General features: G+C 43.9%; 2 protein-coding genes across 2 annotated transcripts; both read right to left on the reverse strand.

Moving 5' to 3' along the window:
* Window positions 1-479: 479 nt before the first annotated feature.
* Window positions 480-5802, reverse strand: shbg (sex hormone-binding globulin; the record flags this gene model as incomplete). The annotated part of the gene is made up of 8 exons (XM_083905788.1): window positions 480-644; window positions 748-943; window positions 1474-1604; window positions 2154-2310; window positions 3175-3336; window positions 4175-4364; window positions 4885-4985; window positions 5707-5802. The coding sequence occupies 8 exons, from the start codon at window positions 5800-5802 to the stop codon at window positions 511-513; spliced, it is 1167 nt and encodes a 388-aa protein (XP_083761914.1). The 3' UTR covers window positions 480-510.
* Window positions 5803-10618: 4816 nt separating this feature from the next.
* Window positions 10619-16682, reverse strand: zbtb4 (zinc finger and BTB domain containing 4; the record flags this gene model as incomplete). Its single annotated transcript, XM_083905801.1, has 1 exon — window positions 10619-16682. The coding sequence occupies one exon, from the start codon at window positions 16680-16682 to the stop codon at window positions 11250-11252; it is 5433 nt and encodes a 1810-aa protein (XP_083761927.1). The 3' UTR covers window positions 10619-11249.
* Between the last annotated feature and the right edge of the window lie 3922 nt (window positions 16683-20604).

The raw sequence follows: 20604 nt of genomic DNA on the forward strand, positions 1-20604 counted from the left end.
ATCTTAAAGGTCTTTGTGAAACACACACTGTAAACATTCATATTACTGGAGAAAACGTGAAGAAAACTCTTGATGGAACCTCCTGTTGTGCAAAAATAAAACATCGTGTGTGTAAAAATCCACTAGAGGGGGCAAAATCCACATTTAAAATCTAATCTCTGTGTACCCCAGCCACTGTTTCTCATTAATGTTTAATCCCAATCTCCTCAAAGCGGAATCAGCATTTTGTTTGTCTTAAATGCATCAAAACAATTAATTTTTTATGTATTTTTAAGAGAATTATATTTTATTCGGAGACACACTGTTGCATGTACCAAGGTCGGGCTCACACTTACCCGATGAATCTGTTTATTCTGTTAAAATTGGCCAAGAGATTAATATTTTACACCAAACTGTCATCCAGAGGTCAACTGATACAAGTACTATATTCATATGAAGAATTAGTATTAGCAGCCTGATTAGAAGGACATCCACTGCAAACATCTACTGCTTATTTTCTGTGTACACTTTCTATGCAGGGCAACTGTGAGAGAAGACTGACTTTTGTTTGCCAGCTAAATCTAGATCCAAATCCTTCCCCTGGACCTGGATTTTCTCCAGACAGCCTGTCAGGAAGTGGGAGCCGACGTCGTCCTCACCTTCACCTAAAAAATAGACACAACCTCATGTGATTATGTGTTACAAAAAGTCTGTAATTGTCCGGGTGAATTGGAAGAATATGGGGATACTGTTGTTGTCTATCCTCACCCAGTAGGCTTCCAATGGCTAGACGGCCATTTTTCCATGCACCCAAGACACCAGGGTTCATCAGTGGAGTGACATGTAAATCAGTGAGCTTGGGATGTTCTTGAAACACTTCCAGTAAGTCATTAAACCTTATCACCAGTCTCTTTAGAGTGTTTTTCATAATCGTCTTTTCATCACCATAAGAGAATGTGACCATCTGTTAGTTCAAGAGAGACAGAAAAAAAACAACTACTTAAGTCAAGACAATGGTTCATGTAAGCTGATTCGTCTAACTAATATATACAGTGGGTGCAAACTGCAGGAATTATCTGGAAATTAGGGCTGCACAATATAGCGAATATTAATCAGCATCGCGATAATAACCTGCAATATACGCATCACAAAATATATAATATACTTGTATATTTTTCCTCATGTAAGCAATTTATCATAGTGGTAGACGGAGGTCTCAAAGAGAGGCTGCACATCTTTGAGTCTGGATCTGCAAGAGATTTCTTCCTCTCCTCTGACTGAAGTGCACTGAATAGTTGAGTTTCTCTTCCTCTCTCACTTTATTTTTGTAAGGTCTCCACCTTGCATGTAAAATTTGCTGATATAATGTATGTTGTGATTTGGTGTTAGCTACATAAATACCATTTTATTTATCTATCACATTGTCGTTGCACATTGCATATTTTCCTAATTTGGTGTCCTACAGTATGGCTCATATCTGATGTATACACATACCTTTGTGTCATTATTAGCCACCAAAGCGACCGTCAGCTCTTGCCCTGGAGCCTTAAAGCTAAAAATGGTCCCATCCAGCTGACTGAAATCTCCCTGCACTTCAATATTGACATTTGTGTCAAAAGGGAAAACTACAAAAGCACAAAAAACATATTTAAAAACACATGAACTCGACCTTTAAAGGTGCATTATGTAATAAATCTAAAGAACCTGGCTATAAAATCCTCCTAATATGTCACAGAGACTCAGGAATAATGTTCATATAACAAACTGAACTCACCAACAACAACAGTACAGACAACATATTTGCATTAAAAAAAATATTTTGCAGACTGCAAATCATGTTTATGTTTTGAAATCATGTTTTGGCATGTGGCGCCACCTACCGCCGTCTACCAATCATTGAAGTCAGTAGAGTCTCAGCTGCCGAGAAACCACGGGTTGCCAGTTACGAAAACAAAACCTAAAAGACCTCAGTATTTTGAATTTGAATGTTGTAACCCTTTTTTAGCCACATTCTTTCATATGGCACCTTTAATATAAATTACAGATAAAAGGAAAAAATGTACACTTTAGTTTAGGTGCCTTGTCATGTAAGGACATACTATCTATTCTCGTTGTTAGTTAATGAGATGTAAATACTAGCTCCTGTTCTGCACAACTGAACACAACTTTTTCACCTGAGGTGCTGAAAATGGCAAATCCAGTGCCGGAGAAGTAGCTGCCGGGCTTGATGTTTTCGTAGCAGGGCCACATCTCCCCCACCTCCGTCTCCCAGGGGATGTTGAGGTCCAGCCAGCTGCCCTTTCGCACACAGCCATCCATGTGTGGGTCAAACTACAGCAAAGAAAGCAACACTGCGTTTAGTGGGACGAACTGCAGGACGAAGAGTGAGGGGAAGAGCCGACACCTGCGGATGCTTCAGAATTGTCAAACGTTGGAAAGTGTTTGTGGTCGGTCTTCACCACACTTGTGCAAATCAGTTTCTTATGTCCCCAGGTGGGAGAAGACAATTTATCAATTGAAGATGGTCTTAGAAGTATTTCTCCACTGATAGCGTACATTTATTTCTTCAAAATTAACATTTGTGCGACTGTTTTAAGGCTAAGTTCAGGAGTGAAGTTTGCAATAAAATAGTGGCACAACATACTGAAACTACAAGAAGCATAAGCACTGAAAACTTGTCTAAATGAATCACAGGGTATTTGTGACCACTATACAGCTACTTAATAGCATGTAAACGCTGTGTGTGTAGTTACACAATAATGCGTTTGTGATATTTAAGCAAAATTGACAACATGCTTTAGTTCATGATCTGTATTTGTGCTCATTTTCTGCAGATAGTTAAAACAAAAAGTACAGTATCTAACAGCAGTGCTGTAGAAATGTTAATGTGAAGGACTTAGCAACATCTACAACATCTACAACATCATCTGTTAAATTTGGATGTTGCAGCTGAATATCTTTCACCTCAAAGCATGAAAAAGAACATACAGTTGGCTTTAGTTCACATTAAAATTCAAATTAGATTTGAAAAGACCTGTCCCTAATGTAAAAGATGAAGGGCTCCTTCTGTGGGAACATTTAGGTGATTGTACAAAACTGTATGCACTGGACCTTAAAGGGGGAAACAACATACACATCAAGTTATTGTACTAGCATGACAAAAAAAGAAAGAAAAAAGGAAAAGAGCCAGAGAACCTGAACCATCAGCTTGTCCTTGTTGATCAGGATCCCGCCAAGAGCCAGACGCATTTCCCCTAACATGGCCTTCATTTTCGGTTGGGAATGCATACCAACCACCACCTTACTGGAGCCGTCCACTTCCAGAATCACAAACATTTCTTGGTTGCTCACTTCCAGCTTGGGGACACAAGGAGAACAAGAATGTCAGAGTTCCAATACAAGTACAGCTTTAAAGCTCAAGTGTGTAACTTCTGTCACCAAAACCCCACACCTCAGGTTAGCCTGCAGATCTTTCTGAAAGGACGTCTCTGGGTCCATATTCCAATTTCATTTTAGCATCTCACTTCCACACTAGTGTTTCAGCGAACTGGGTTAAATCTAAATGGACGCTGGTTAAATGAGTGTGTAAGTATTCACTTTCGATAGGAATAAGCTGACGTCACATCCATGTGACGCACTGGTGAATCTTGTCGGTGATTAGGTGGTCGTTCCATGGAAGTCCTGAGGGCTACCGTAAAAATAATAATAATAATAATGCATTATATTTGGAGGCGCCTTTCTTGACACTCAAGGTCGCTGACAAGTAGATGGGCTCAAAGCTCTTTTTCTCTGTTTTCTGGTATCCATCTATCCATTTTTTATCCTCCACATGAGTGCTGTGCCAATCACAGCTGACATAGGGCAAAAGGGCGGGGTCACACCCTGGACAGATCGCCAGTCCATAGTTTTAGAATTTTCTAGATATCACAAATGGTCCAGGAGTTACAGTAATGAGAAGCATGCATGCCAAATCCTAGCATGTGACATTTATGCCGCCAGTTGTGTACTCTGTGTCTCCACAGACACAAAGCCAAAACACTGCCATACTGAGAAACATAGGGAGAGTCTGCAGCGCTGATTTGAAAGGGATTTGAATGTGAACGGGCTTTTGTTTTGTACTTGAAAAGTTACACACTACAGCTTTAAATCTTTAACACATGAAAGATTTTTGCCACATTTGGCGCAGTAAACCTACCGTGTGCCACTTCCCATCGTTGATTTTGGGGCCTCCTGCCACACTGACCAGCATGCCCTCCTGGCTAATCTGCATCAGAGGGACGCCCTCATTCAGGGACAAAACAAACCAGTCCTCTCCATCCTTGGTGTCGCCGTAGAAAATGACACCCTCGGGGTCAAACGTCCGCACCTGAAAGGACGACTTGATGCTGCAGAGATTGAACAGTAGAATAGAATAGAATGCCTTTATTGTCAATAAAAAAGGGGGGTAAGGCTGTAAGGGTAAGGTGCACAGTCCTGAGGCGTATGTGCATTTACAAACAAAGTAAATAAATACGGTACTATATACAGTACCGCATTGAAAAGTAAAGTTGATAAAGTTATTGCACAGTGGGTATGGTATTTCACAGTGGTGGGACTATGACATCAGTGCATGTTAGAGTTGAGGGTGGTTATTGCTTTTTCTGATTAGATTTAAACTGAGGGGAGGTCAAATGTAGTGAAAGCCAATAAGATGAAGATTACTAAATGTATGTTGTTAAAAATAATAATAATAATGAGAAGCCAGGAACAAATCTCAGAACAAAATTCTTCACTTTCACCCTGCACCTGCTTCAATTGTCCTCTTGTGAATTTTTCCGAGTTTCTATTGAAGCAGGAGCACATCTCACACAGGTCGTGTTGTTTCCGTGAAGCGGGCGTCATGCTGCAGTGTTTGTGCTGACGCACCTGTTGACGTCGCTGAGGTTGACTGTTGCATGGACCAGCGGCCTCCAGATGTCTCTGTTCTGGCTGAGGTGGACGGTGGTGCTGCCTGGTACTGTCGTCGTCTGAAAAACAACAAAGTCATTCAACAGCACTAAATCCCATTCTTTCATTCCTGATCTTGTCGTTTCCTGACAGATAGTCTGACTGGTAGAACACTTCAGCAAATTACTACGTGGATATTTACAGTTAATGACTGTGTCCTAGATGCTGTACTTTATATTAGGTTACTGAATCATTTGATCCTTTATTACTAGAAATTGACAGCTGTATCATCAGGGATCTCATAATCAGCTATACTGGCAAAGTATGAGTGCACATACGAGGAATTTGACTTAGTTCTGTTGTGTTTATCTGTGTATTTACACATAAAAGAAGACATGAAAACAAGGATAAGGGTGATTTTGGCAGTGTTGTCCTGGATTTATTAGCTTGTTTTTTTTACTGAAACTTCAGTATTTTTTACATATAAATGTACAGTCTTCTCCTTTTAACGGTTACCACAGTGGCTCATCTGCCTCCATACATTCAATCACTTTGAGAAGATTCCTGTAATAGCCCCACAAGTCATTTCACAATAAAATACAAAAAATGTGATCATAGATAAAGCATGTAATACAATAACGCATCAAATGGAAACAATAATTACCACTGTCTCACATGATGTTGCAGCTTAAATGTAATTTTTGGACATTGTTTGGACATTGAGGTGATTCAGAAGTTCTACATTTTTTAACTTGGATCTGTTTCAGTGATGCAAATTGATATACAAACACAGATACATACCACACCGGCTAGGTTTCCCTGGACTCCCCATGCCAGCAGAATAAGACCCGACATGAGCAGCAGTCCACCTGTCATGGCTTTGCAAAGCACGACCATCCTTTCTATGAGTTCACCCGCCAAGGCCTTCCAGAGTGCACAGTCCCAAGCTCAAAGCAGGTCTGCAGACTCCAAACTACACTGACGTGAGAGCGGTGGTGATGGTGGTGGTATATCGAGAGAGATTCTGATGCTGACTCACTCACACTGTCATGGGGTCCAGAGGGTCAACGTAGGTTATTGATGCGTGGCTGTGACTAACGGGAAGTTTGCTGAAGAAGATCCAGTGAGCAGGTAGCAAAGACAAGGACGTATGAAGCGAAGGAAGGAAGGAAGGAAGAAGAAAAGTGTGATTTGTTGGCGGTAATGATATTAAAATGACTCAAAGAAATGTAGAAAAGTGTGCATTTCAGTCAGCTGCGGTGATTCGTGGATTCGTGCATGGGCCTATTTACAGTGTGGGTGGCTGACCTCAGCCAGACCTCCTGTGTGTATTTACCCAATACACAGGAACTTTGATCCTCTTCTGCTGCTGGTGTCTATCCAGCTGCTGATGTGGTGTGGGAGTGCCCTACTGGCTGCCATTCATTTTGGGCTCCAGAGCAAAATATATATATATTTTTAAATGGATTGAGGAGTGCCTTTCTAGTGGAGAAAAGTGATGCAGTGCCCTCGGGGTGACCCTCCAATCAAAAAGGGTGACGTTATGTCAGTTCCTAAAGGGTGTTCATGGAAGAATTTATACAGTGCCTCAGAGAAAATGTCTACCATGGTAATAGAAAGTTATGCTGTGCTGTAAATGAAGTCTTGTAAAAGAGTTATTTTTCTCTTTTGCTGCATTCCTCTGATACTGGGAAATAGGCCTGATGGGAAGAAGTGAAATCCAGACAGTGTTGGGCAGTAACACATTACTCCGAATTATATCACATATAATATGACATATAATATGATTATTACTCTATCCAGTAACAAGTGCAATCAGACAGCCATTCCCAAACGTCCTCAAAACCTTAAATAATATCTTATTTATTTCATAAGCAGTCAAAATCCAAGGTCATCTAGGAAACGGTTAGCCTTAAGCTTAATTTACTGAAGTATTCCTGTATTTACTAACAATTAGTCAAAATAACTGTTTCCAACTTCAAGGTACAAAACAAAGTGACCATCATGTGGAGGACAACGCGGTAGAAGACGGATGGACGGATGAACACAAAGTACACAAAGACATAAAATGTCCAAAGTGTCTACTAAACATGTGCATTTGCAAAAATACCATATATTTTACAATTATTTGAAGCTTAAAAATAAAAATCCTCTAAATTTGAACCCCCCCCCCCCCCCCCGCTGTAATACCTTCATAACCCACAGAGGGGCAGTGACCCACACTTTGGGAATGATTACATATAACAGTAATAATAGATCAGGATTTCCCCCCTGTGGAGGATATCTTATGATGATGAGGTTGCACAGCAGATCACATCAGAAGGAATATGAAAGCAGTTAAAGATTAAATTTGTTTCCCCCCATTAGTGTTGACATAATAAAACAAGTGTTTCCTTCAGTTTCAGTCGGTAAAACTAGACACATTCATGCAACATACATGTCAAAGGTGTAGTAATAAACACTGCCCACTCATTAACATACAAAAAGGTGAGATTTCATCACACAGCGTGAGTGTCGTAGTGACGACTGAGGTCACAATATCCAGTGTGAAAACCCAGATCCACCGAGATAAACTCATCCAGTGCTGTGCTACGCTGAAGAGCTACAAACGTCACACAAACGCACAATTTCTCCTCACATTCTTGACATTTCATAGTGCATGTTTTGCAAGACAAATCCAATTTGAGTCCTGTTTTCATAAGAACTGCATCTCAATGGGTCACTTGACTGCCTGTACCTGTTAAAACCACTGAGTGTCACTAGTGGGAAAAATGCTTGTTCAAGGCTCTCTGGCTTCTAGCAACAAGCTGTTATTGGCCTGTGTTTTGTTTTTGTTTTCTTTCCCCCAGTTCTGTAACAAATTCACGGAAATAAAAGCTTTTATATAAAATTTAATGGAAACTTCAATGCGTGCTATTGAAAATATTATGAAATGTATAACCAAAGATACAAAACATCACGTAGCAGTGGAAATTGTGAGGACATTAACACGGAATGCAGCGATAGAGGTCAATTATATTTATGTAAAAAGTAATCAAGTATGCGCCTCAAGAAAGTTCAAAGGATCTTAAATTTTGTTCTGCCTTTTATAAAACATTAAAAAGACATCAGGACAGAATTCAAACAATGCGAAACTCAGAGTCCTGCCAACTTTGAGCACATGGTTCATATTAGGAACTCTGAATGAATCAACATGTAAAGATTAATAGAGACAATTTGGAGAAGAAGGAGTAAAAAAAAAACATGAAACCAGACAAGAGCTGATTTCATTGGGTCATCAGGTTAATACTTTATTTTGTTTGATTGCAGCAAAAGAGAAAGAAAGGGAGATGGAAACAAGAGGAGAGAGATAGAGAGAACAAGAAAAGGAGACTACAGACTTTGGGAGAGCTGTGGCTACAAGCCTTTGTATCAAATCTAAAGACAAAGTCATCAGGCAACATTAAAACATCTTTTAAAAATAACATTAACATATTTTGTGGGCTCTATATGGCACAGTATTACCCTAGACATGTACACAATACCAAAACAGTTTAGCCACACCCCTACATCTATGAACACCTTCATAGCAAACAAAAGCCATGAAATCTATCTCCAAATCATACGGTCATTTCTCAGGAAAACATTGATTTGCAATTCAAATTTCTTATGCCATAACAAGGCACCTTATCAGTTGAAATCTGGCAGATCCACGTCTTACTATAGATAATTATTTAAATATCAAAGCAGAGGCACATTCATTTAAACTAAAACATACAGTAAATAGTTGTATATTACCACCAGATTCCAGTCCAGTCACTACAATACGTCAATTTGCATGCTTTTGGTCTGTATGATAGCCGTGATGGCAAACTATGGCATAAGAAATGGTCCAAAAACACAAACATGTCCATCTACAGGAATGACTTCAGATAGTATATTGGAGACAGCAAGGCTTTTTTTTTTTTTTTTTTTTTTTTAACACTCAAACTAACCCACAGAAAAGTGTCAAACAACAACAAAAAAAAACAATAACAGGTGGCCCATACACTGCTCAGGCAGATTTATTTTGGTTTTCATATTCACACTTTCACTCACTCACCACACACGCTCGCAAAACACGCAAAAGGCTTGTAACCACACCCGAGGGGATGCTTGTGTGCCCCTTCAGTCGGTCACACCGTTTTAACACTCCTGTCTGATCCAGTACCATCACCTGTGCACACACACACACACACACACACACACACACACACACACACACACACACACACACACACACACACACACACACACACACACACACACACACACACACACACACACACACACACACACACACACACAAACACACACACACACACACACACACAAGCATACTGTATGTACTTCGTTCAGAGGTGCAGAGTGCTAATGTTTGCTTGAGGGAATAGAGAGAGAGAGAAAGAATTAAACAGGTCTTAAGTAGAAGCTGTGAGATGTAAATGTGGTGGCCGCTTGTGTGGAACTTCTCCAAATAGCAGTCTATGATTAATTAAAAAAAAAAAAGAAAATAGATACGGAAGATGAAAAGTCCAGAAATTATAAAAGGAAACAGAAAAAAAAAAAAAAAAGTTGTGCGCACAGTGCCAGATTTGCTGAGGATATAAACGGTAAGGAAGCAAGTGTTGCTCATGCTTTGTGGATACTGAACCCAAGTTTACTGACATGTTCCTAGGACTACTGTATATATGCATACCAGACGTTATACGGTTCTTTAACAGGTTATTTGTGTCAAAACAGAAACAAAGGAACTGAAACCAACTCTACAATTAATGTAGCTGTACTTCATTAACCTCATGACTAAATATACATTCATATTTTTAAGTTTACTCCCCCCTCCCTCCCTCCCTCCCCTTTTTCACTGAAGCCACTTCCATCTGGTAAGAGGGCTAAACAACATAAACAACAACATAGTTTAACAAAACAAACATGGAGAAATAACATTACACAACAAAAAAAAGGGCCCCAAGAGGGCATTATGGGGTTTGGGCCACCACTTTGGCTGCTAAGCTCAGCCTTTTCCTACCACTTAGTAAATGACACAGGGCGGGATGGGAAATAGGTCATACTATTTCCAATTTCCCATCAGAGCGAGAACGGGAATATGTGTGTTTTTGTCCCAAAAATCACTTCAGTGGGGCCTTCTGACTCAGTGTCCAACAGTTTTGTGCCCATATATCTCTTTTCCTATCCAGAAATAATACAATACCCTGAATCCAGAGGTAAAAGCTACGCAAGGTGAAGGCTGACTGGTTTTTATTCCTTTCCTCTTTTTTTGTGTGAAGGAAATGAGATGAAAAACGGAAGTGCAATGTTCTACCAGCCTTCGATTCTAACCCAGTGGCCAGCTACATATCTGAAGCAGCTACATGTGTCCCCTTTTTAAGTGACCACTACTTTTCTATTTTGTGCACATAAGGTACAAACTATGGTGAATGCTGTACAGTTCCTACAGTGTCACCTGCCCATAAAGTCATATGGTTAGAAGCTCAGATGATCTGTCATTGTCATAGTCTCGCTTTCAGCCATAGAACTGACATTTAATGATTTGGATATGAAGAATCACTTCTAAATGCACTTCTAGACATTGACCTACTGTAGTTATTCCAACTAGAGTAGGAATGCTGTGTGCGTCATGACACGGAATGATCTATCCATTCATGCACATACTCCACTCACACGCGCACACACTTTCACACATACGCAGCAAAACCTGCCGGAGGCAACCTCTGCATGCACAAAATCCCTACACGCATGTGCATGTACATGCTCATATATAACTTTCATTTAACGACAGGAAGATTCACCCGCCCTCTCATTCTCACTAACTCTCGTCTTTGACGTTATCGTTGCCCACACAAGCCGTCCCTGAACATTGTTTATCCTCGTTCGTCATGACTATAAAGGGAAGCAGACTGAACTTTTTTTTTTCCCTGCACATCACACATTCTTGTTAGCAGTTCTTATTCTTATATTATAGATAATATGAGTCAGAGGGGAAGATTAATCAAGCTCTAGAACTATGACGCACTACAGCAAAACAGGAGAAACAAAGAGAAGGTGGGCAGGAGTAAAGAGAGGGGAGGTGATGATACATTACTACATTATTGGCCTTCTCCTCCCCGTTTCTTTGCTCCTTCTCCTCCCTTCACACATACTCCTGGTTGAATGCCTATAGCTCTGATCTCTACTGAATAAAACAGAGGCAGAGGTACTGTGCAAGTGCAGTCAGTGACCCAGTGAGCACGCACCCCTCTCCCGCTCATCCTAAACAGGCCAGGCTGTCCCCTCTGGGATATATTCCTCATAGTGCTTCTGTTGTCCTAAGGTTTGCTGTTGCTGTCTCTTTGCTTCTTACTGCTGCCGCTGCTGCTGCTGTATAGGCTGGGATTTGCCACAAGGGGGTGGGGGGCTGCGCCCATGTAGGGCCCAGCAGATGCGTAGTTGAAGATGGCTGGAAGGAAAGGCAGAGGCTCCACCTTGTCCCCCCCAGGTGCCATCATATTGAGAGCCACAGGTAGAGCTGCCAAGTTATAGGGATAGGCCAGCAGCTGGGGCCCATAGAGCAGCTGGTAAGGGTCTGGATAAAATGGTAGCTTGGCCAGGTCCCCGCCATTAGGGACCAATACTTTTCCCAGTGGGCCAAAGGGAAGATGTCCAGCAGGATAGGAGGACATAAGTAGGTTTTCCTCTTGCTTCTTACCAGAGCGATAGCTGTCTGGAACAAGGAGGGGAAGGGGGTAATCCTGGGAAGTGTAGCCAACTGGGGTGACATCCCCCTGCTGGGAATCTCTGGAAGAAACAGTGTCCTGGTACTCTGGCTCAGGTGGTTGAGGTGCTCGGGGCAGAAGGAGAGCGTGGGCAGAGGGGCGATCGCCAGCACCTCCTGCTCCAGTGGGAAGCGGGAGTCTGTCGAGTACCTGTGAACTGGAGTGAACCTGTCGGTTGATTTGACCTAACAGTCCAAGAGCAGAGGGGGAGTGACTTGGGGATGTGGGAGTGTGCCTGTGTGAGGTTGGTGCATTTGTAGTGGTTTGAGTGGAGATGTGGTGCGGGGACGGCACAGGACTCAAGGGCTCCTCTTTAGGAACCAACAGAACAGTTTGGTTCTCTGTGGCATGAACAGATCTTCTCAATAGCTGGGCTCTCTCTCTCTCCTTTTCTCTCTCTTTCTCTGTTTCAATGTCTCTCTCCCTCTCTCTCTCTAGCGCCCTCTCTTTCTCTCTCTGCCTCTCCATCGCCCTCTCTCTAGCTAGTATAGAGGACATTGTCAAGTCTTGTGCTTCTTCAGGAGAAGGACTCCTGGACTGTGGCTCAACTCTGAGCTCTTCATACAGAGGTGGTTCCTCATAACCTGCATGTTGAAATATGCCACTCCCACACTGCCTCTCTCTGTCTATAATGACACCATCCCGTTTCATGAATCCACCCTCAGAGCAGGGCACTGTTGTCATGGAAACGGGAGCAGCGGCAGCAGCAGCAGCGGTTATTCTGGTCTGTGACGTCACTGGCACATTTGGAGAGGTGTTGGTGGATGCCACAACATGCACAGGGCTGGGTATTCTGTGGATCTGGCTGTCTAGGTTCTTTCTGCTGTGGGTGCGGTAGTCCAAACATTCAGGTCCATTCATGACAAGCACACTCTGTAGAGCAGAGGGCGTGGCAGCTGTGAGTTCCTGTTTAGTGGGTGTGAGGTTGACTGGACTTTCTGATGGAGGGTCTCCGTTTTGTGGACTATGCTCTTTCTCTGGAGCTGGATGAGTGAGCCCGGTTAGTTCAGGTATGTCTCTGGACTCTGACATTGGATGTTCAGCTGTCAGTTCAAGGAGGTGGTCCTCATGCTGCTGTGATGCCAAGCAGTCACCGCTGCTGGGCAGGTCTGGCATTGAATAGCTGATGACTGAAACAGAGAGAGCACTGGGAACATGTGCTTTATCAGTCTCTAGGTCTCTGCTAACATCTTTAATAACTGTCTCTTTTGTTTTGGGCTCTGATGCCTCTTCTTCCTTTTCTCGTTCTGGGGAGCTGCTTAGCTCATGGCGTCGGACATGGCGAGTAAGTGCTGAAGATGTCTTGCACACCTTATGACACTGTGGACAGGTGTGTCGTGATAACGCTCTTCTGCTTAGGCAACTTGGACTAGAATTACTCCCGACTAAGCCCATATGCCCCCCCTTTCCTTCATCATACTTTGCGATCTCTGGCACAGATTTGATCCCAACTCCTTCAACTTGTTCTCCAAGTGCCACTTTAGGGGGGACACAGGATGCGTCAGTGGGCTTAGGATGCTGGGCTCTCTGGTGGTCTTCCAACTTATCCCTTGAGGGGAAAGTGGCATGGCAGAAGAGACATACGAACTCCAGCAGATGGCTCAGCTCGTGTTTGTCTCGCTTTCTGGTGCTTGAGAACCAGCGGCCACATGTACCACACTCTGCTGCATTCCCGTTAGACCATGGCCGCCTCTTTATTCCCATAGGAGCCTCTGAGGTAGATGGAGGAGGCTTTGGAGAGTGCAGAGGACTGGTGGGAACCTTATGACAGGCCTCCTTGACCTGTTCTTTTGTGTCTTTGTTCTTCTCCTTTAAAGGAGCAGAGGGATAGTCTTTCTTTTTCCCCTCTTCTTCAGCTCTGTTAGCTTTTGACAGTTTATGGGGCTCCTCAATCTTCCCGTCTTCTTCCTCATCTTGTGATTTGTCAGTTTCTTTATTTATACGGTTCTTGAGCCTCTCTGCCCTCCTCTTCACCCGGATGGAGCGCTTGTATTTCGATTTCCTCTGCCAGCTCTTGACCCTCTGCAGATGTGCTTGAGTCTTTCTTTTAGGCTTGTAGGAGTAGTAAGGCCGCCATAAATTGTCCTCTGTGTCGTGGTCACTGTCCTGCTCACGGACCTCCTGACGGAAGTAGTACTCCCTCACTCCATCCGGGGATTTTGACGTCTTTTTTCTGACCTCCTCCACACATTCTCCTCCATCCTTTTCACCCTCTACTTCCATGCTGGCTCTACGGTGCAGGCGGTGTTTATGGTGATGATGATGGATGTTAGAGTGGCGTGACTCCTTGTCGTCCCGCACAGATGGTTCAGTGCGTTTAGCTTTTGGGGGAGAGAGGCTCTTGTCTCTTCTAAGGTCTGTCTCGGAGATGCTACGCTTTACGATGGCTTCCTCACCAATACGTACAGTAATCTGGCACAATGGCCCTGCCTCTTTGACCTGTGAACCTACAGAGGCTGGCAGCTGCTTTAAATTAGAGCTGTCATTTTTACTGTGGGACTTGCGTGACTTGTGAAACAATCTGCCTGTCTCTGTCTCCTGAACACCTCTGAAACCATCCTCTGTGTTATCGGAACCGTCTCTTGATCTCTTTCTGTAGTTATCTGCGCTGTCCCTTTGCTTTTTCACTGACCTTGGACTGCCCTTGTGTAAAGTCTGACTGTTGCTGGTTTCAGGGGATGGGCTGTTTAATGAGCTTTTTTCACTACCAGAGATGACCTGGTTGCTATGCACAATGACAGACGATGACACTGCAGTTCCATGTACTATGACTGAGGGTTTTGTATGTCCATATGTTATCACAGAAGGCATGCTTGCTTCTGTGCCTTTGCCAGTCTTATGAGTTTTGGTTTTGCTGCTACTAGACATTTTGAAGCTGCCACTGCCTCTACTCTGGTCTGACTCAAAGGCCTCACTCTCAAGCATCCTAACTTGGGGCATGTCTGTATGGGGGAGGGGCATTGGTACAGAGAGGTCCCGGTGTTCAGCAGCCCCAGAAACTGAGAAGTCATCTGGGTCAGGCTTAACACTCTGAGGGTGGGCTCCACTGATGAGACTCTGTAGATCCCCGGGGGCCAGAGCACAGCCCAGGCCAGACAGTGAGAGAGGAGGTGTTTCAGCTGATGGCAGTAGCAGGCCATTATGCAAACTGTCACTGTATGTCCTGTAGGGTCTCTTCTGAGAACGCATGGGAAGAAGGCGGTAGAGTTTAAGGGCATTAGCTTTCTGCTTATAGCCCCCATTAGCTGTCTTTTCACTGGAGATGAGGCTGGGATTAATGCCGTGAATTGTTTTCTGGTGTGTTTTGAGATTGTAGTAAGTGGCGAAGGCATCCCAGCAGAAGATGCACTGGTAGCGTCGCTCTCCTGTGTGCCAAACTTCATGTTTCGTGCGGTACTCAGCCAGGGCAAAAACTTTGTCGCAATAATGGCATGGATATTTGCGGCGCCATGAGTGCACATTGGAGTGACGCTTTAGGCTTGATAGAGTCATGTAGGAGCGCTCACACACGGAGCAGAAGTAAATGATATTGCCATCTACCACCTTCACAAAATGGTGCTCGTCTCCCGCCAGCAACTCTGCGGCTGCTGCATCATCACCTTGGATACGTGCCAGGAGGCTTCGTGCCTTCTTCCCTGGCCGCACCTTACTGATGTCTGTTTCTCCCACAATCACTCCCCCTTCCACCCTCACCTCACCCTCCTCCAGTGGCTCCTCCTTTGGCTGCACAGTGAGAGAAGGAGGGCTCAGGCTGTTGGAGGGTAGGCCTGGCACCTTGCAGGAGGCCTCATGGGATTGCAGTCTCTTGCTGTGGATGAAGACTTTGCCACAGTAACGGCAACTGAGGCCACGACTGCCACGATGCAGCCGCATGTGGACTGTGAGGGAGGAGGCCGAGCTGAAAATCCGATGACACACCCCACAAATCAGCTCAGGTTTCATGCTGTCAGTAGGAGGATAGGAGGATGAGTGAGGGGTTGCAGTAAGACCCTCAGATGGGGGAGGAGGAGGAGGTAGTGGTAAGGGAGGAGGGAGGTGAAGGGTGGGTGGGTGAAGGCTTGGTCCATGAGGGCTTCCTGCTTTCCCAGCTGGTCTTCCTGTTATTTTTTCTCTCCTCTCTGCATCTTCACCTCTCTGATAGGCTGACGTGCCCAGACTGAAGAGGATCTGAGCTGTCTGGGACGGTGAGGCTGTACTGTTTGCAACTCTGTGTCCATAACATCCTCCTAAAGATCCACCGGATGATCTTGGGGGCGATCTCTGAAACTGAGCCTCTGGATTGGGTTTGGAGCACTTTAGTGGAGGTGGAGATTTTATATCCTTCCTGACAAGTGCATGAACAGTCATGGGAGAAGAGGAGGAGGAAGGTGAAGAGGATGGAGAACTGTCGTGCCTTGGGGGCTTGAAAGGTCTGTGCTTTACATCCATTGTTGCGTCAAGTTTCCACAGCAACCCCTCGTCCGAGCTTTTGGATGGACGCCGTCGCTGGGGGGAAGGGGAGGATGAGGAGGAGCTCCGACAGTGGTTTGGAGATGTCATAGAGGCTGGAAGGGGGGCAGCACTAAGCGGGAAGCTTAAGGTGATTTTTGCATTTTTAGGTCCATCAGCCATGTCCTCAAGTCTGTCCTCCATCATGGCTTCTCCCCTGCCTCCTTGCCTTTTACCTTTCATCTCCAGCTGCTCAGTTTCCCCTTCCTCCTCCTCGTCAGACTGAGAGGCCACCCTGCGAGACCTGACAGGTTTGTGTAGTTCTTTGATCGTTGTAGAGCTGGATAAATTCACAGGTGGGTGTGAGGAGACCTCAAATGACAGTGGTGGGGAAGACAAAGGTATGGACCGCTGACTCTGCTGCCACGTGGTGTCCTCAGACGCAGTTTGTGTGAGGTTGCAGAGGGGAATTAGCCCAGTTGCCAGGTGCTGCTCATTCAGACATGACTGAAGACGGCCCACATGGAGGGGGTCCCATACCTTTTCACCGGACACCATGACCAGCCCTCGAAATCTGAAAGAGAAATTAAAAAGAATATATTAGTACCATAAACATCCTAAGGTATATGCACCATAAAAAAAGATATACATTTACATCAAGAAAATGTTGACACCGCACCAAAATCTTTTGCCAGAGCAGCCAAGGCGTTCACGTGTCGCTTGAGAAAATGCTAAGAAAACTCAATGCCCTGAACTCAAACAGATCAGCCAGGAATGGTGAGTGAAAGGAAGGAGAGGGCTGGGGGAAGGAACAAATCTGTGGCAGTGCTGGTTTAGATTTCAGCGTGCCACAGCCAAGCCTTCAGAAAAGCATTCCAGAGATCCATCTCTCTCGGCTGTGACACAACATTCCCTATGCCTAATTGGAAGGCACTCAGATTTAATCAAGATTCCCTCAGAATAGAGTATTGACATAAGATTCATGGCCCTAAAACAATTTAAAATAGTCCCAGGCTCTTGCTATTTGTGCAAGGGCCTTGTTAGCCATTGCTGGCAGTGGCTAGTATTTGCTGGGCATGACTCTAACCATTTATTTGTGAAGGCGAAGGTGGGGAACGAGGGGAAGAGGAGAAGGGAGGGAGACTGCATGCATGTGCACTGAGTTTTTCCGCTCTCTGCATCCGGTACAATCTCAGCTGAGCTGCAGAAGATGAGCGACAGGCTATTCTTATTTCCATTCTACTTCAGCTGCCATGGCGGCGGACGCAGCAGTCCAGCAAATTTCGACAAATATTACGCCTACAGATTCATATGCAAGAAGCGGTTTCTCTTCTTGCATATTAACAAATATTCCATTGGTTTAGAACTGAGGATTAGGGAGGAGAAAAGAGAAGGTATAAGGTCAAAATGATGTGACGAGGAGAAAAATCCTCAGTCATGCTTTTTTGCCTGCGTTTTCAAGCAGCAAAGCAGCCAGGAAGGCAGGCCGCTGTAAAATTCCACAGGCAGCCCTGAACAGGCAGAAACTAGGTCAGCACTGTTATTGCAGAGGGAAGAGGAGGGAGAGAGAGAGAACAGAGAGAGAGAGAGAGGGAGAGAGAGAGAGAGAGAGAGGATGAGGCAGAGTGGAAGGGTGACAGAAAAAGAGAGAGGGAGAGTTTGCGAGCGAGGAGAGTGCAAGAGACGGAAAGAAAAAGAGCGAGGGGTGGGGGGGGTGTGTGTGAGGGGGGTGTTCAAACAGGAACAGCCAGACACACTGCACTGTCAGACAGACAGGAGCCCGGGCGAACACTCGCACACATGAAAACAACGCACAGACATGAATACAGACACGCACCTAAATATCCACACAGTCAGACATGCATGTGTGTACACAGCACTGTGCATATGCTCGTCCATGCCCAGTGGCACGACTCAAAGACATAAACAAAGCAGCTCACTGTCCAAGGGCCAACTTGTAAATGACATTCAAAAACAAAAGGTGAATCGGAGGCCAACATGGCACCATGGCTGAGGGTATAAGTAAAGAGAGAAGTGCACACAGCAAAATAAAAACAAACATGATCAGTAATAATAATAATAGTGCATATACAGTCAAATATATTTTTTGTTGTTTTGTACGCAGACACCAAACCGTTAATTTCCCTTTGCCTGTTTATGCCTATTCAAGGTGATCCGACGCTAAAAACAAAGATGCACAATCATGTCTCGCCTGGCTTGTCGTATTATGTTGCTCTGCTTTGAATCAGGCCCCCTCTGTCACTCATATTCGCGGCGCGATAGATGTTGTGCAGGAAATCCCTCATGGTGAGTGCCAGCCTGCTACAAGTGGGCGGACACACTGAGAGACAAGCGCTAAGGCTAAAAATTTTCACCATCTCATCTGATGCTTGTACCGTGAACAGGAAAATGCGTATGACGCCCCCTCGCTCGTTCTCTCTATCTCCCTGTGACGCACACAGCTGCTGCTGCACAAGCAGAGCATGCACAACACGCCGTCTGAGTGTGACAGGCATCTTTTAACACGCTTTAAATGTGCTGGATTCACTTGCACACACGGAGGTGTGTGCACAAACACACAGGAGGTGTACAAAAACATCACCGTTGTACACACTTTTGACTGATGTGACCATGAACATGGCAAGAACTCTCAAGCAAGAATCAAAATAAACAGCCGACCTGTTCCCACACTTCTCCGCAACAGGACGTTCTGCACAAACAAACACGTCAGTCGCTCTGTGAAGTGTTCATCTGATGTATTTACACTTGTGGCACTACAAAACCACACAGCAGGCACAGGTGCTCGTCCGTAGCACGACTAATTACAAACATGATTTGGATGTAACATAAAACACATTAAACCAAAGACGTTGGCTTTCATATGACAGATGCTCTCCATTTACAGGTAGAAGAAAGAGCAGCGCAATTTCGATCGTGTGCTAATTCAATTTGCAATCCCTGTCAAATGACAAATATGACAAACGTTTAATTCGGCAAATTTAGCCATCTCGGTGTTGAATTATTGGGAATAATTTAAACTTGTTCATCTGTCTCCTCAACAGAAAAAGCAAAGGTGGTGTTTGGCCAATTCATCCCATCTTTTAAATCAAATTAGAAACATATGCGTTATTGACTTTGAGGTATTTGTCGCTAACGTTGGGGGGAAATACCAGATAACTTCAACCTTGTAAGCAATTAATTAGTAATCCACTGAATTTAAACGGACAGTCAGTCACCAGGAACATCACTGCTGAAGTGGCCTTGCATAACATACGACAGGAAGGCAGATGAGTTTGGCTGCTACGCCAGCTCAAAGCCTTGAACCAGCCATTGAGCAATCTGTTTATTCCACTGAAACTGGTACTGGTACTTTGTCAAATAATTGTTAGACTCCAATAATCATGCTTCCTTTTCTTGCCACCTTCCATCTCAAAGAAAATGACTTCAAAAATATTAGCACAAATAATGTAATATTATGCATGCAAATATTATGGCTTCAGAATAAAGTGTGTTAAGACTTATTGAGGACTAAAGGTCTGACTATGAACAAACAGCATTTTAATAACAATTTTGGTGGTGATTGATTTACTTCCACATTGCAAAATGAATGTAAGCAGCATTTGTAAATTTGTACCAAAGGCTTATTAAAATGTCTCTGACAGTACATCTAATATAATCAAGTCATCTTTTCTCTTGCCAGCATTTTCCCCATCACCATTCTGGTTGATTCCAACATTTTCATAATAATAACACTGGACAACATATTTTGGACATCAATAATTCATGACAACATTTCAGTGATCTGAGAAAGAACTGGACTTGTACACCTCATACTATTTCCAGCCTTGGGGAAACTGGGGGCATAACAGGAAACACTGACCAATCATATGACACTTCAAAGAGCGGGCACTCCCCATTGGCTGTTGTACTAGACAGCTGCGTATACATGACCCTTTGGTAGAAAATGGTAATTATTCAGCAATGATACTATCTTGTCTCCAGTGCAAAGCAAACAAAAAAAAAAGGAAGAGAGTCAGCGAATCAGTGCAACACAACTTGTAACAATATCGGCGGAGCATTTCTAAGATAAAGAGATTGCCTCAGGTCATCTGTCGCGTATGATGTGTGTGTGTCTGTCCTTGCTCATCTACTGGGAGGAGCTATGAACACAGAGCCTCCATCCCAAACTGTTAGTATTTAATGCAATTGGGTTTCTTAAACTACTATCTGTGATCTAAAACAATATGTGATGGAGGAATAACTACAGTATTGTGCAAAAATCCAGTTTCTGTCAAATTCTGTGATCATTGCAATGATGTGACTGAAATGTGGTCTTACATATTAGCAAACTGCCAGTGGGTTTAACTCAGACAAAAGTGCATGTAATTCTCAAGCATGTCTTGAACAAACCTGGAGTAATAGACCTTTTTCACGGCAGATATTTCTCAGCATGAAATAGTAGGACAAACACAGGTTAGTC

Source organism: Microchirus variegatus (assembly GCF_963457635.1).
Source record: "Microchirus variegatus genome assembly, chromosome: 2".
In the NCBI taxonomy this organism is placed as follows: Eukaryota; Metazoa; Chordata; class Actinopteri; order Pleuronectiformes; family Soleidae; genus Microchirus; species Microchirus variegatus.